The 14887-nt window shown below is 45.7% G+C and overlaps 1 protein-coding gene across 1 annotated transcript in view; it reads left to right on the forward strand.

Annotated features, from left to right (window-relative positions):
- LOC139053490 (uncharacterized) overlaps window positions 1-14887 on the forward strand; it is a 206007-nt gene that overhangs the window by 149961 nt on the left and 41159 nt on the right. The window contains exon 10 of the mRNA XM_070530476.1: window positions 8110-8186. Within this exon, the coding sequence (XP_070386577.1) occupies window positions 8110-8186 (77 nt within the window). The remainder of the gene's footprint in view (window positions 1-8109; window positions 8187-14887) is intronic.

Below are 14887 nucleotides of genomic sequence, written 5' to 3' on the forward strand. Positions count from 1 at the left end.
GGCTTATACAGCGGATGTGCACTAAAAATGATCTCAAAAGTGACTGACCAAGGATAGGCCTCCTGACATATCGATGTTGTGTTATTAGTGTTAGAGCTGGACCCATTTATAACAAATTCGATAGTTTTCTTGAAAAGTGGTCATTACATCAGTGGTTCATTCTATATGGACTTGCCCATGAAAACACCCTGAAATGAGCGGCACTGAAGCTGGCTGGCAGTTACGATTCTACAGCACTTTTATCCGAAAAGCACATTCTCAGAGTAATTTTTAGTTCCCAGTGTGTTCCCGTATCTAATAGCAAATTTCTGTTACAAACGCCTTATCTAAAGAATGAAATGTGGCATCATATGGCTCTTCCAAAATGGCACCTGGTTCTGATCCCTTGTCATTTCGAAACTGCGAGTGCAGCCACCATGTTTTGTTTGAGAGCGTGTGAGATATTTTACTACCAATGGGACATGGCTATAGTCTGCACACGAGAGCGAAGCATTCTACCTGGCAGTAGAACGAAGTGTCGACGAATTGTAATCTTCTGATAATGGCGTAGCAACCGCTGACCCTTTGCAACATTACGTGGTGGTGGACATGGTGCAGCAGCGTTCCCAGATTCCATGATTATTGACAGCAACAATATCAACTCTTGACATATATAACAAATGAACAGGATAATAGGTTTGTTCTCACTAACCTGTGAAACGCTGTTGAAATGGGTAAAAAGTGCTGCTAAGAAACAAGAAAGACAGATAAAAGAAAAAAGGTTTGCTGTGGTGCCCTATGTACATAAATTGTCACACAGTTTGTGGAATGTGGACAGTAGATATGGCGTCAATACAGTTTTCTCGACCCCCCCCCTCCCCCCACAAATTGTCTATGATGTGCCCTATGATAAATAGGAAACTGAACAGGGGGCAGAAGAAGAAAAAATGATAGCGGCATTAGGCATGTGTCCTCTTTAGTGCCTTGTAACACAAGTATAGGTTTATCAGATTCCACACAAGTGCGGGAAAGCTTACATTGGGCAGAGTGGCAGGTGTATCAATATGAGACTAAGAGAACATAAACAATCACTTGACCACCCTAATACTTCACATCTATCGTCGCATTGTTTCGATAGCCATTGTAAGCCTCTGTTTGAAGACACAAAAGTCCTTTCAAGACAGAAATGCCAAACCGCACAGGAAATAATTGAGCCACTTCACATTAAAAGATTAGGAGAGACTTTCACGCATCAATATCCCTGTTAGAAAGCGAATTTCACTATCTTCTCAGCACATGTGTTAAACCCAAGTAGTGCCTTTTCTTGCTTGTTTTTTTGTTCCTTTCCTAGCTCTTGATATGTTTATGTTATATTGCTTAGACCTTGTGATGTTCGTATGCTGCGGTATTTGCAATTACTTATACCGCAAAAACCCTCGTTTAATACGAATCTGTATACACAGTGCAGTCCACTTATAACGTGTGGGGTCTGATGTGGGATTCTCACACCGTACTCTTGGGACAAAGGAACGACAACACAGTAGTGCAAACAATCACAAGGGCATTTATTGCACCTTTCTTAGATCAATGCCTGCTAGCCGAGTTGCTATCCACACAACCTGCTGATGGGCGCGCGACAAATCTAGAAGTTCGACTCACCGCGACCGGAAGCGAGCGAATATGTTCGCCCCATGCTGGATCCCAACGCCTGGTCGTTCGTGTGTATGGTCACGCGAATCGTGGCGCGTTCGAGGGCGGCCACGCGAGGCGGTCTCGCAGAAGCATGGGTCGGCACGCACGCGGGAGACGTCCCCGCCGTGCGCCGACCTGCCGGGAAAGAGCGTCGCTGCACGTGCGGCACGGCACGTCCGTCCCGCTTGCTGTCTCGAACCCAAGAGCGAGCGCCTTGTCTCTCCCGCACCCAAGTAACCCCGCAGCAGCGCAACACTAGCGCCATCTCTTGGACTGCGCTTCAACCACATTGACCGCGCGGACGTCACACAGGCCACGCGGCGAAGCGGAATTACAGGAGACGCGCTATGCGGGAAAAACATCAGGGGAGGTGCGAGGGTCGCGCATCCCCACAAACGATATCGAGAAAGATGAAAAATATGATCGTTATAACCGATGATCGCTATATCTGGACTGCAGTTTAAAAAATTAAAATTAAATAAAAAGCGCGAAATCTACTTTTGCAGCTCCGTACTCAAATTCTCTACTCGCTCTAAAGAATAGATGATGTAGAAAGTAGGCCGTGAAAAACAAACTTAATTTCTAGCGCCACTAACCGTGTCAAGGGTTAGGCGCGCCGAAATAGTCCGAAATCTGCACTTGCTTTTGCGGCAGCTTCAGCTTCACAACCGTAGTGTGCATGGATTTCAGCTGCTGCGCGAACACTGGTGGCAATCCTTTAGCATGCATAAAATCAATTAAGGAGTCGATCGACGACTGCGCTCTTTGCGTGGGCATCGAGGTCGAGGTCAAAGAGCCACTGTCAATCCCGTTGTCACTGTCACTGCTGCCGTCGCCACCGTCGCGCAACTTTGCCGTCTGTTGAGACAGCACATCTTCGGCGATCACCTCGTCGGTGACCTCATCGCAGAACGAGGCAGCACTGTCTGCAGTCAAAAACTCCTCCTTCGACGCACCACCTGTGTCACCAGTAGGAACGAGCTCCTAGAGCTCGGTTATGTCGGTGGCTTCCACCGTATTGGTCTCGGTGGGTTGGGGAAGTTCGTCCTTACGCACAAAGCCCGCCTTTTTGAAGCAATTGGTGATGAACCACTGGTAAACGCCTTTTCAACATCGGCGTACAAAGGGTCTCTAACCCTTTTCCGCTGATCGGCATGGCCGCTGGTAGCTCCTGCCTTCACAATCGCGGCGCTCCCTGTTTTCAAGGTGGTTGATATCGTTTACTGGGCGAGCTCATACTTCTTCACAAGGGCGCTCACCTTGAAGCCGCATCGAGAGTCCTGCAAAATATCTATCTTCGTGTCAAGCGACACAGCTTTGCGCTTTGTCGGCACCATCTTCAAACTGGGTTGAACCGTTGGTTGCACGCTGCTTCGGTGGCGTCAGCCTGCTATCGCGAGAGAGAGACACGCGGGACGCGCGCCACCGCGCCGCTTTGCTTGTCGCTTTTTTTTTCTCTCTCTCTTTCGGAGCGACTGTGGCCGACGCGCATGAAGCAGCTAGCGCCATCTTGTGGCGCGCTGCGCCTACCGGTGCGCGGGCAGGACGTGCTGCACGGTAATGGCGGCAGATACGAACTTACGGAGGTAAACATTGCCCCGTCTCGACATCGTTCATTTCAGGAAACTAAGCAACGCAAATGTTATGACTATTTGGCACGGAAAACGCCTTTGATCGTTATATCAGATATGCGGTGAATAACCTATCGTTTTAAATGGTTTTTTCCCCCATAGACCTAATGCATAAAATGACACTCTCATGTCGACCCATCGTTATAACCGATATATCATTATATGTGGTATCGTTATAAGTGGACTGCACTGTAATACGAGGTAAAATTTTTAGGTCGCGAAATGAAAAAAAAGCTTTTTCCGCGTATAATACGAATTGCGAAAACTCGATGAAAACATTAATTTAAATTGCACTCCGCACTTCAATCACTGTCTTCCTGAGCTGGGCTCTCTTAAGATAGTTCCTTGTCCGACATATCTTTCCAGAGGTACTCATCCTCTGTGCCATTGAGCGCGTTTGAGACTCCGCACTTCTTGAATGCACGACGCACAAGGTTCTCTGGTATGCTGGCCCATGCATCCACAATTCACTTGCATAGCGTGGCTGGTGAAGCCCGCCTCAGCCGCCTGGTTGGTGTCACTGCACGCTCACCTGAGCGCATCCAATTTGTGTAACACCGCTTGACCACGTCCTTGAATGGCTTGTTCACGTAAACATTTAAAGGCTGCAGCTGAGACGTCATCCCACCCAGGATAACGAGTTTAGTGCCGGATTTACGCAACAGCCTCTTCACTGAGTCAGCCAGTCGGCCAAATGGCAACGAAATGCGTTCAGGACGTGGATGGACGGGAACGACAACAGTGCGCCGGGCCGCCTACACCAGACGGACTTTATCCAGTCAAGCACAAGATTTTCGTTCATCCAGCCTTTATCATAGCATCGCACGACCACATTTTTTGGCAGCTCCTTATCTCTAGGCACTGTCTTGTGCTTGACGGCAACACACGGCGGGAGCTTGCGTCCATCTGCCCTGCACAATAACATGACGGTAACTCCCGTTTTCTCATTGCCAGTGGACCAGACGTAAACTTGTTGAGAGCCCTTTTCGTGCACGGTGAGGGGCGATGGCATGTCCAGATAAACTGGCGTTGGGTCAGCTTTGCTGATTTGCCTTAACTGGAAGTTCCTGCAATTTCGCAACAAAATAATGTGGCATTGGAAAGCCACAAGCAGCTCTTGAAACGATTCGGGCAGCTTTTGCGAAATCGAAGTTCGGCGGCGTAAGGAAAATCCAGCACGGCACATGTAGCGATAAATCCAATGCTTGCTTGCTTTGAAGGCGGCGCTCGATAGCCCTTTTTCTCTTGCAAGCGCCTTAGCTTTTGCCTGCATAAGCTCCATGCTCACAGCTATATGCGCAGCTCGCTGTTGGCGTAAGAACTCCGTCATGGTGAGTTCGATTTGCGGGAATGTCCCCCTCTTCTCTTGGGCCACAAAAGCTCATTCGCGCGCCACTGCACGCGAAAAGGGCTTCCTTTTGTCGATGCAGGGTGTCTACCCACTGGGAAAACTGGTATTCCACAGGGATTTTGAGTAGTCTGGAAAAACTCAGGGAAAACTCAGGAAATTTGTGCCTCTATCAGGGAAAATGAGCTGTAATTTTATTGAAAGGGTCAAAAGTCGCGGTAATGCTGGCTCGAGTAACAGACAGGAATCGTAATGAATCGTCTTTGACGTCCTGTCGTCGGCTGGAGGAGTTGCCAGTGCACATTCAACGACCGACTTTCCGGATTCCGAATAATTTGGACTGCTTCGCGGCACCACCACGTACCCCATAGAGTCAATGTATCAAAACACCTGAAATTTAAGACGCAAGAACTCTTCGCCGTCCAATTTTCCGGACGTTTTGTTGTGACTGCAGGTCCCAAATGGCATGAATCAAAGCCACCACTGCTGCCATTTTGATTACATCCCCACCTCAAACCGGCGCTCTCTCGCACGCAGATCCACTTCGCTGGCAGCTGTAGCCACCACTGCGGCAACGCTAGGCCTAGCTGCTTTGACGTTCGCTATGAAGCATCTTGTCGTCGGGTGCCGTGTTTTTATTGAAAGCATTCGCTGCTGTCAGCAGTGGTACGGACTCGGCCTTTGTGGTCCTCGCGATTGGCTTAAAAGCTTGGAAAGCATGATGCGATGTATAATACCAGTTCCCGAAAGTCAGCTTCGCCTCTGTACAGAAATGTTACTTGGTGAAGCATACGCAAAAGTATTGCAGTGAAGCATAACAAGCGTGGAAAGGGACCATTCCCACAGGACACAGTATGTATTCCTTAATGATACACGCATGCACCCGGTATTTCCTGTCACAGTACGAGCACTGATATGCCTAATACTTGTACCGAAAGGCCTTCACAGCGTTTTCGAATGTGCCTGTAGCGGTTTAAGCCCTTAAGGGCAGTAAATGACATGCATTTATTTTTTCCAGCTGGCCAATTTTTCGAACGTTTTCGCGGCCCCTATTTAGTTTGAAAACTCAGACGTGGACTGTGCAACTGACCAAGAAGATGCTTCAAATGGTCCGTGGGGCAAACGAGTGGCGGAAAGAGTACAAGAACAGAAAGGACCTACGTGTTGAGGGATGAGAGGGGAAAGGAAGCGTGCTGCCGCCGTTTTGAAGGAGCTTGAGCTAAGAAAACGAAGTGTTGGCTGATGTCGAGATGCAAGTGTCTCTCTTCCAAACCAAAATAAACTCTTTAAAGCAGTGAAACACAACACTGAGGCGTCGTGCGCGGACTGAGAGTATGTCAGGACAGTTGAGGTTGACTTACGAGCTGTTGAGAGAGAATCTCAATTGTGACAAAGTTCGGGCCTTATACCACTGAGCTTGCTATCAGTTGATAGAAATAGCTCATATTCGAAAATATTTGCTTTTTTACGCATCCCCTTTTTTATTCGTATTTGAAAATGTCTGACTCGATTTGCAATTTTTTTCGAAGACATTTTATTTGCTGTGCATTTTATTAACCCCTCCCTTCTATTCACTTTTTGAATAAAATAAACGCTACTCCTTAGTATTCAAATTAGATTAAGTCATTGTTTAAAATCTTTTTCATATACTTACTAGAGAGTGACAGCATCAGGCGATATCGTTTCAGCTTGTCTTGACATGGAATATGTTCTGCATGACTCAGGCAATTTCACAAAGGCACTCAGGGAAAACCTGGAAAATTCAGGGAATTTGGAAATGTCAACTTGGTAGACACCCTGCGATGCCATCTACGAATGCTTCCCTCGTTGATGCCAAAGTGCCTCCCGGCCGCACTGTTACCGATGCCCTGTGCAGCTAAAATAACCTTTCTCTTGAAAGCAGCTGAGTGCTGTTTTGTTTTTGTGGTCCAGACATCTTGGTCCTTCAATGCGGAATAAGAAAGATGCACTTCGCAAAGCATGGGTTGCACATGTGCTGCCAAGGTGCGCACTCAACAATAAAGAAACGATGCTGTAATCGCGCAGCAATAACAATACCATGCTGTAGCCACTCAGTAATAAGGAAGCCAAGCCGTAGCCATGCGGCTATAACGAAGTCAAGCCATAGCCTCGCATTAATAACGAAACCAAAACTTCTAGCCCAAATTTCTGACTGAAATGTTTTTCGCATCCGCATATAGTATGAGGCGAAAATTTGGGATGCTAATAATAGGAAAAAACCTCATTTTATATGCGGGTTTTTGTGGTACATATGTTGATAGTTTAGGTAAAGAAAGATTTTGTTGACAGGTAACGCTCGTCCTGTCTTCTTCTAATCTGTGTGTGTGTCACTTCATGCTGCAATCCAAAAGTATGTTATCGTATGAACTCGCCCAACTTTCTATCCTTTTGTCATTATAACTGAGAGATTGTTATATCTGGGATCAATATAAGTGGGTTTGACTGTACCACATTTTCTTATAGTTAGGCACATTGCGAATCCATGATGAGTAGAGTTGGATATGGTGCCTATACTCAAAGAAAATGTAATTGAACTTCAATATAACAAATCAGAGACCCTTTGTCGCTACTTGAATGCATGAAAGTACTGTTTTGCAATGTATTTGCTGTAAGCATTGGCCTGCGGCCCCTTAATTGCCTAAAAAGGAATCTGATGCACAATGAAAATAAAAAGGATCAGCACATCTGGTGGCTGGCACTTAAAATTTCAAGCATACCATTTGTGCGGCTTGTACTTGTCTTTTGTAGTGTAAGCTTACTGATTGTACCAGGGTTTTGTAATGGCCCTTGAAACCATTGAAAAACCATTCAAAGTAAAATGGCCTTGTTCATAGCCCTGAAAGCTCACGCATTTCATGGATTGCTTAAAAGTTCTTGAAGTTCCTTTTGGTTAAGCTTACTGGCTTTTATTTGTGTATTTATCTACGAGGTTTTGCAAGCAGAGTCAAGCCAATGTTTATTGTGGTAGGAAGCCACCTAGTTTGTGGTGGCTGGTGGTGGTTTATATTAAGCTACTGTAATTATGGGGAAAAGACTTAGCGAGCACTTTTTTGTTTCATGTGCAATAAAAAATTGTTTCTCATTCGGTTTTTATAGAATGCAGTGAAAACTGTGTTTTCGACTTGCCAGGCATCGGCGGCTCTAATCCTTGAAAATATTTTGTCACTTCCTTGAAAGTTTTTTTTTCCACAAGAAGTGCTACGAACCTTGTTATCTTAAGGGTTCTATAGCACCATTTAGAAATGTTATATGTACTTGATGTGAACAGTAGAAAGCAGCTAGCTTTCTCAGGTTGAAATTATCAGGTTTGATGTATAAGGTTCTTAGGGTACTTTATTATGACTTTCTTAACCTAGCTGCTTTATGTTAATGTGTGCAACATCTCTTTGTAGTTTTGTGTGAAAGGCCATGATGAAAAGTTCATGCTTTTTTTTGCAGATGATGACTGGGAACTCACTCTGCAGAAGCCTATCATTTGGTCTGGTCCCCCGTTGTGTCTTGATCTCAACCCTAAAGTGAGAGAGACTTCCATCTTTTTGTATTTGGTCTTAGCACACCACACCTGATTTTAAACATTTTAGAAATTGAGGGCAGCCATCCCTTTTATGAGTGTATTAGGAGAATATTAACTAGTTAATAGTAACTGCCTCTATGTGTGAAGTCTTGCAAGCAAGAAGCAGTGCTAAAGTTTTTTTATCAATGCTTTTGTAAAGTCTAAGTAATGCATTGCGGAAATAAAAAAAAAAGATAAATCATAGGCTTCCATGTCAGGTACATTGTAGCTGTGTTTGGGTTGGAGAAGGAGGCAAAGAGGCATGGCAAATTATCCTTAGCAGTTTCTTTAGACTGCTGTGAAGTATTAAAGCAAAATACTCCAATATGCACGAAGTGTAGTAAGTTGCTGATGCACCGAACACTGCACTTACCGCCGTACTCAGAAATTAATCTCCAATTGAAGCACAGGCATGACTTGACCTGTATGATGCCTGGAGTGAACGTGGCCAAGACGCTCATTGTGTTTCTCTTGAAGCGTTCTTATCGGACATTATTTTGTCCAAGTCACATATGCGTTTGAAGTTAAGGCACATTTCTGAATGAGGGGATAACTCTCTGGCATAACTTTTCTAAAGTCTTTTTTATTGATCCAGCCCTCAAACTTCATATAGAAGTAACACATTCCGACTTATTTCCCCATGACTTATAGGTTACTATGAAATGCAGAAAGGCATTTGCATAAAAAAAAAGAAATCTTATCTGCATAGTTCACTTTTTGTCAAAATAAAGCATCACCACTCAGAAAAAACAAAAACAAATTGGACCCCCCCCTACCCCCCCCCCTTATTTTTACATGTGGTTGCTGTTGAAGTAAATATGACCTGATATGTTAAACTGAATACAAATTTTAAAGGGACACTAAAGGGACATACTAAGTGAAAATAAAGTGATAGATTAGTGCTTGAGAATTTCTAAGGCAACAATACAGTAGAACCTCGTTAATTCGAAGTCCGTCGGACCGCGAAAAATTATCGAATTAACCGGGTTTTCGAATTATCAAAAATGGAATAAAAACGAAAAATAAACGTACAAAATGTGGCTATATCAACACTGCACTCTTATTTCGCCTGAAAAACGGTCACTTTAAGTACGTCATCTATGCGTGACTGCTTGGCGCGGTAGTTAGCCGCACCGTCGGCTGCGTCCTCCAGTCTGTTTACAGTGCCGATGCCTCCCTTACTAGATGCCCGCCGCGTTGCTCGCTTTCCCAATGTAGCGCCATTTCCCTTAGTCAGCATCAATTCCCTGAGGCGGCGCTCGTTGCCTTTTCAATTTCCGGTGGATGTGGCAGTGGCTGCTGAATGCTTCCGCCGGCGCGTTATGTGCATGAGCGTCTGTTAAAGAGCCGTTTATAGTCCGACGTAACGCTCGCGCGCACGCACGCTACGTCACGTCAGCGAAAACGTCACCTCTGTAGTCGGGCGCACCGGCGGATTCCGACGCGCCCCGACGGGCCCGGCGCCGATATAGCTCCTGAGCCATTCGCGCGTCGGAGTCGGCGGAACTCTCGCACCACAATGCATTGTGCGCGAAGAAAAAGGCGCCAACACAACTCCGCAGGCGGCTTTTGCGGACGGCGCGCGACTTGGCGAACGTTCTGCGCATGCTCCGAAGATAGCAGCCAAAGGCGCGCGCGTTCAAGTATGAGGGGATAGCATCTCGGCTGGCGCAGCGCAACCGACGTAGCGGGATTGACCGCGAACGACACTCGCCCGCACGCCGATAACGTAAACGTAGCGAGTGTTATCACGGGCCTCTGAGATGGTGACAGATGCCATGGTAATTTGCCGCAGCACGTGATATGAGTTGCAGTTCGCCATGAGAGGCGCTCGTTGCCTTTTCGCGGAGACGAGAAAAGGGAGAGGGCACAGAACCGAGTTTACCGAACAACGCGGCAGGCATCTAGTAAAGGAGCCATTGACAGTGCGCAGCAATTCACTGTTACCGCAGCTACGTTCCACAAAACTGCGCACAACGTTCGCCGGAAACAGGATGGATGGATGGATGTTATGAGCGTCCCCTTTGGAACGGGGCGGTGGCTAGCGCCACCAAGCTCTTGCTACTATGCTGTCTAATATCCTACCTAGGTTAACCAATGAAAAAAAAAAAACACTATGAACTACCACGTCCAAATTTTCTGATACCCTATTGCGAACTGTGCTTTTGTACGTCTCCGTCCTTTGTCGTTTCCCTACTTTTCTTCCACCAATCCTCCAATCGCCTCTTACTGATGTCTATTGCGGACCTGTTTGCTTTACCACTGCTCCCGCTGAACCCAAGGGCTTCAAGGAGGCCAGTGGTGCCTAAATCAACTGCTGGATAGACGTCTTCACATTCTAATAAAATATGCTCCGTCGTTTCCCTAGCTTTACCGCAGCAAGCACATGCTTCTTCTTCCTTCTTATATCTCGCTTTATAGGTGCGTGTTCTAAGGCATCCCGATCTCGCTTCGAAAAGTAATGAGCTTCCCTTTGAGTTATCATAAATGGTTTCTTTCCTAATTTCGTTTTTTCCCCTTAAGTAGTTACTCATGGCAGGTTTCTTTTCCATTGCCGTCACCCATGAGATTAATTCAGCCTCTCTGACTTTCCGCTTGACCTTCTTTGTTGCTGTGTTGCCCACCCCACAGGCCGCATACTTGCTGGTAAGCTTCCTAGTTCTTTTCCTCCACTGTGAATCAATGTTTTGCCTGTACAGATACCTGAACACTCTCCCAGCCCATTTACTTTCCTCCATATTCCTCAGCCGTTCTTCATACTCAATTTTACTGCGAGCTTCCCTCACTTCAAAACTAGTCCAGCCCATATCCCCTTGCACAGCTTCATTTGTAGTCTTCCCGTGAGCGCCCAATGCGAGGCGACCCACTGACCTTTGGTTCCCGTCGAGTCCTGATTGTACCCCTGATTTAAAGCAAACAACCGCATTTCCAAAAGTAAGTCCTGGAACCATTACCCCTTTCCACATACCTCGGAGGACCTCGTACCTATTGTATCCCCATAGCGCTCTGTGCTTCATTATGGCTGCATTTCTCTTCCCCTTGACTGTTATGTTTTTTTCCTGTGTTTCCATATATCCGTTGCCTTCGTTTATCCATATACCGAGGTATTTATATTCTGTTACCCGAGGTATTTCTTGGCCCTGTATCTCCACTGTCTGTTCACTGTTTTCATTGAATACAATAACACCTGATTTTCTAACACTAAATTTCAAACCTAAATTGTTGCCTTCCTGTCCACAGATATTAGCCAGATGTTGCGAATCACTTTGCTTGTTTGCGAGCAACACAATGTCGTCCGCATAAAATAAACCTGGGAGTTGCTGCTCTATTACTGTACCTGCCTGTTTGTATGAGAGATCAAACCCGATCCAGATCCTTCTAGCGCCCTCTCCATCCTCACCATGTACATCATAAACAGCAGCGGGGATAACGGGCACCCCTGCCTCAGTCCCTTGTTGATATGAACTTTCTCCGCGCTCCTCATCCCTTCCCATTCAACGCAAGCAGTATTTTCTAGGTAAATCTCTCTCAAAAGCTGTATACAATCGTTACCTAAGCCTTCCCCTTCCAGAATATCCCACAAAATGCTGCGGTCTACGTTGTCGTATGCTCCTGTAATGTCCAAAAAGGCCACATACAACGGTCTCCTTTCTGCTTTTGATATTTCAATACACTGAGTAAGAACAAACAAGTTATCATCCAAACGCCTACCTATTCTAAAGCCATTCTGAAGCTCTCCCAAAATGCCATTATTTTCTGCCCATGCTTGAAGCTTTAATTTGATTGCCTGCATTGCTAGCCTGTATATTACCGATGTAATGGTCAACGGTCTATATGAGTGAATTCTGTCTTTCTCCCCCTTACCTTTATAAATTAAATTCATTCTACTTTGTCGCCAACTGTCTGGTATTCGTCTATCTTTTAAAGTTTTTTCAACTGCTTTCACGAGAGCTTCCTTACTTTTTGGTCCCAGTTCATTTATCAGCCTAACGGGAACCTCGTCTAGCCCTGTGGCTGTGCGCTTAGGAATTCTTTCTTCCGCTTTCTTCCAGTTTAAATTTGTAAGCACTAGCTCCTTTCCCCCTTGGGTCTCTTTCATGCTCTTTTTTTCTGCAAATACAACCTCGTCCTTGCCTTGGAAAGATTCGGCTGTTACTTTTTGGATGTAATTTATTGCTGCTTCTCCTTCCAGTCTGTTTTCATCTTCGTCTAGGATATGTTGTTGTATTGTTGTTGACTTCCTGCCTAATAATTTTATGTGATTCCAAAATATTCTAGGTGCGGCCTTCTTTTTCTCACGTATTTCTGACAACCAACTTTCACTTTCACCTTTTAATTTTGCTGGCACCAGTATTTGAACCATAGACTTTTTCTCCCGGTATATTTCCCATTTACTGGTTACTTCATCCTGTGGCAACTGCGCCTTCTTTGCCTGCCTGTGCTCTCGAGATGCTTTCTGTCGTTCGGCGATCGCTTCTCGTATCTCCTTGTTCCACCAGCTTTTCGGTTTCTTTTTTCCTTTCCAATGAACATGTTGTTTCTCTTTCCGTATTTCTGTCGTTACTACACTTAGAAGCTCACCATATTCCCACCCCTTACTTGGCGACTTGCCAATTTCTTCCTCCACTCTAGTGACTATATTTGCTATTTGTTCAGCGTTCAAATTTGGACTGGCCATTTTGCTTTCGTTGCTCTCTTTCCCAACTACATATCCCATTTTCAAAATGATGCGTTTATGGTCACTCCCTATGCTGCTAAACCCTTCCTCATCGATGACCATTTCTCTCAACTTATCATGAATTCCTTCTGTCATCAGACAGTAATCAATGGTCGATTGCCGGTTTCCCACTTCCCACGTGATCTGTCCTTCACACTTAGGCCCTGTATTCACGGTCACGAGGTTATGTTGCTCGCAAAGGTCTAGCATTGACTTCCCGTTATTGTCGGTATAGCCATCTAAATCCTGTATGTGGGCATTCATGTCACCTAATAGGACTATCTCAGCACCATTCCCGAAACCCCTAATATCAGCGCTTATGCATTCCACTAACTCTTTATTCTTCTCTGTGCAATTTATTCCGGTCCACAAATACGTAACTCCAAGCCAAGTTTCTTTCCCACTCAATGTACCTGATAACCAAAGATGCTCTTGACATTGTGAATTTACTCTTTTCCATTTGGCTCCCTGATGGATGAGCATTCCGACTCCCCCTCCCTTTCTTTCCGACTTAGTTCTGTTGCACCCTTCCCATACATAATTCTCAATAACTGGCGGCTCTTCTGAGTCTCTAAGGTGCGTTTCTGTAACCGCATACACCCCTATTTGTTCTCTATGTAACTGCTCCTCAATCTCTGCCCACTTTTCCTTTCTTCTGCCGCCCTGCATGTTTATGTAGCCTATTGCATGGCGAGCTCTTGTTCTTGCTTTCCTCCTTTTTCTCTTATCGACGGCGATGCTCTTCTGCTGTTCCCCTAGGGGACCTTCTTTATTACTACCTACTCTGACCTCCTGAGCGCCCGCGGGCCCCCTAAAAAAGCAACAGCGCGACCCCCAAGTCGCCAGCCCACTTCTCGTGCTAGCCTGTAATTGAAGTGGATCCCATCTCGTTTAAAACCACCACAACTTCTCACTTCCCTGTTTACTTCGACAACCTCGAAGCCTTTCTCTCGGCTCATTTTCCATATTGCCTCATTGGCAGCCATTACGGCTCTTTGTACGTGACTGTCACGCACAGGCACCACAGAAAGGTGATTTAAAGTGCCACCTGGCTGCCACTCCGGCAACTATACTGGCCTCAGAGACTGGCACACTTACTTTTTTGTTGCGGATCGCGGAGGCCATGGTTTAAATTGACGTATTATCCAAATATGGGCACACTGGCTGTTCAAATTATCCGGCAAAATTTGCATGCAAACTGTTGGGACCACCGAAAACCTTCGAATTACGCGGGATTTTGAATAAACCGAGTTCGAATTAACGAGGTTTTACTGTATTATCGCGAACAGGCCCTTAATAATCAAGAAATCGAGGTAAATGCAGGACATGATTAGAGACTCCCTTGGGACGTGAAGCACTTGCCCGATGACGAAAGCACTCCTCAGTTAAATTCTGTCACTAGTACTCAACTACTCATTGCATTGCAAAAAAATTCTCGTATCATAAGATGAAATAAAATGCTACTTGTCCAGTTCCATTTCATGTTTAGAAAAAAGAACTAATTGAAATTACCGTTGACAATAACATGGGCGGTCGAAAGGTTTCATTTTCACTCGATTCTGCGCTGCCCACGCTTTCGCATTTCAGTCGTTTCCAGATCGCGTAGTGCTCCGCTAGTTTTGCTGGCTCGCGAAATTCGCACAAACTGCAAGTAGCAAAGAATTCAACTTCCATGTGATAACGCGGGATACCCGAACGATCTACGGCACTTGACCAAAAAGAAGCTGCAGCAGTGAATCCGGCGCTCTGTCTTGGCTCGGTGCTGCCGTCTGTCAAGCGCCGCTTTACTTGCCGACTGCAGCAAAGGGTGGTGATGGCGTATGCAACGTCATCACTCCCCCGATTGGGTGGCGGGAGATTTTAATTTCAAAAAAGCTATTCGGACCCTTCAGATACAATCTTCTCATAAGCTTAGTCTTTTCTTGGCACGAAACAAGCGTTGCGAG

The sequence above is a fragment of the Dermacentor albipictus genome, chromosome 1 (genome assembly GCF_038994185.2).
Source record: "Dermacentor albipictus isolate Rhodes 1998 colony chromosome 1, USDA_Dalb.pri_finalv2, whole genome shotgun sequence".
Taxonomy (NCBI): domain Eukaryota; kingdom Metazoa; phylum Arthropoda; class Arachnida; order Ixodida; family Ixodidae; genus Dermacentor; species Dermacentor albipictus.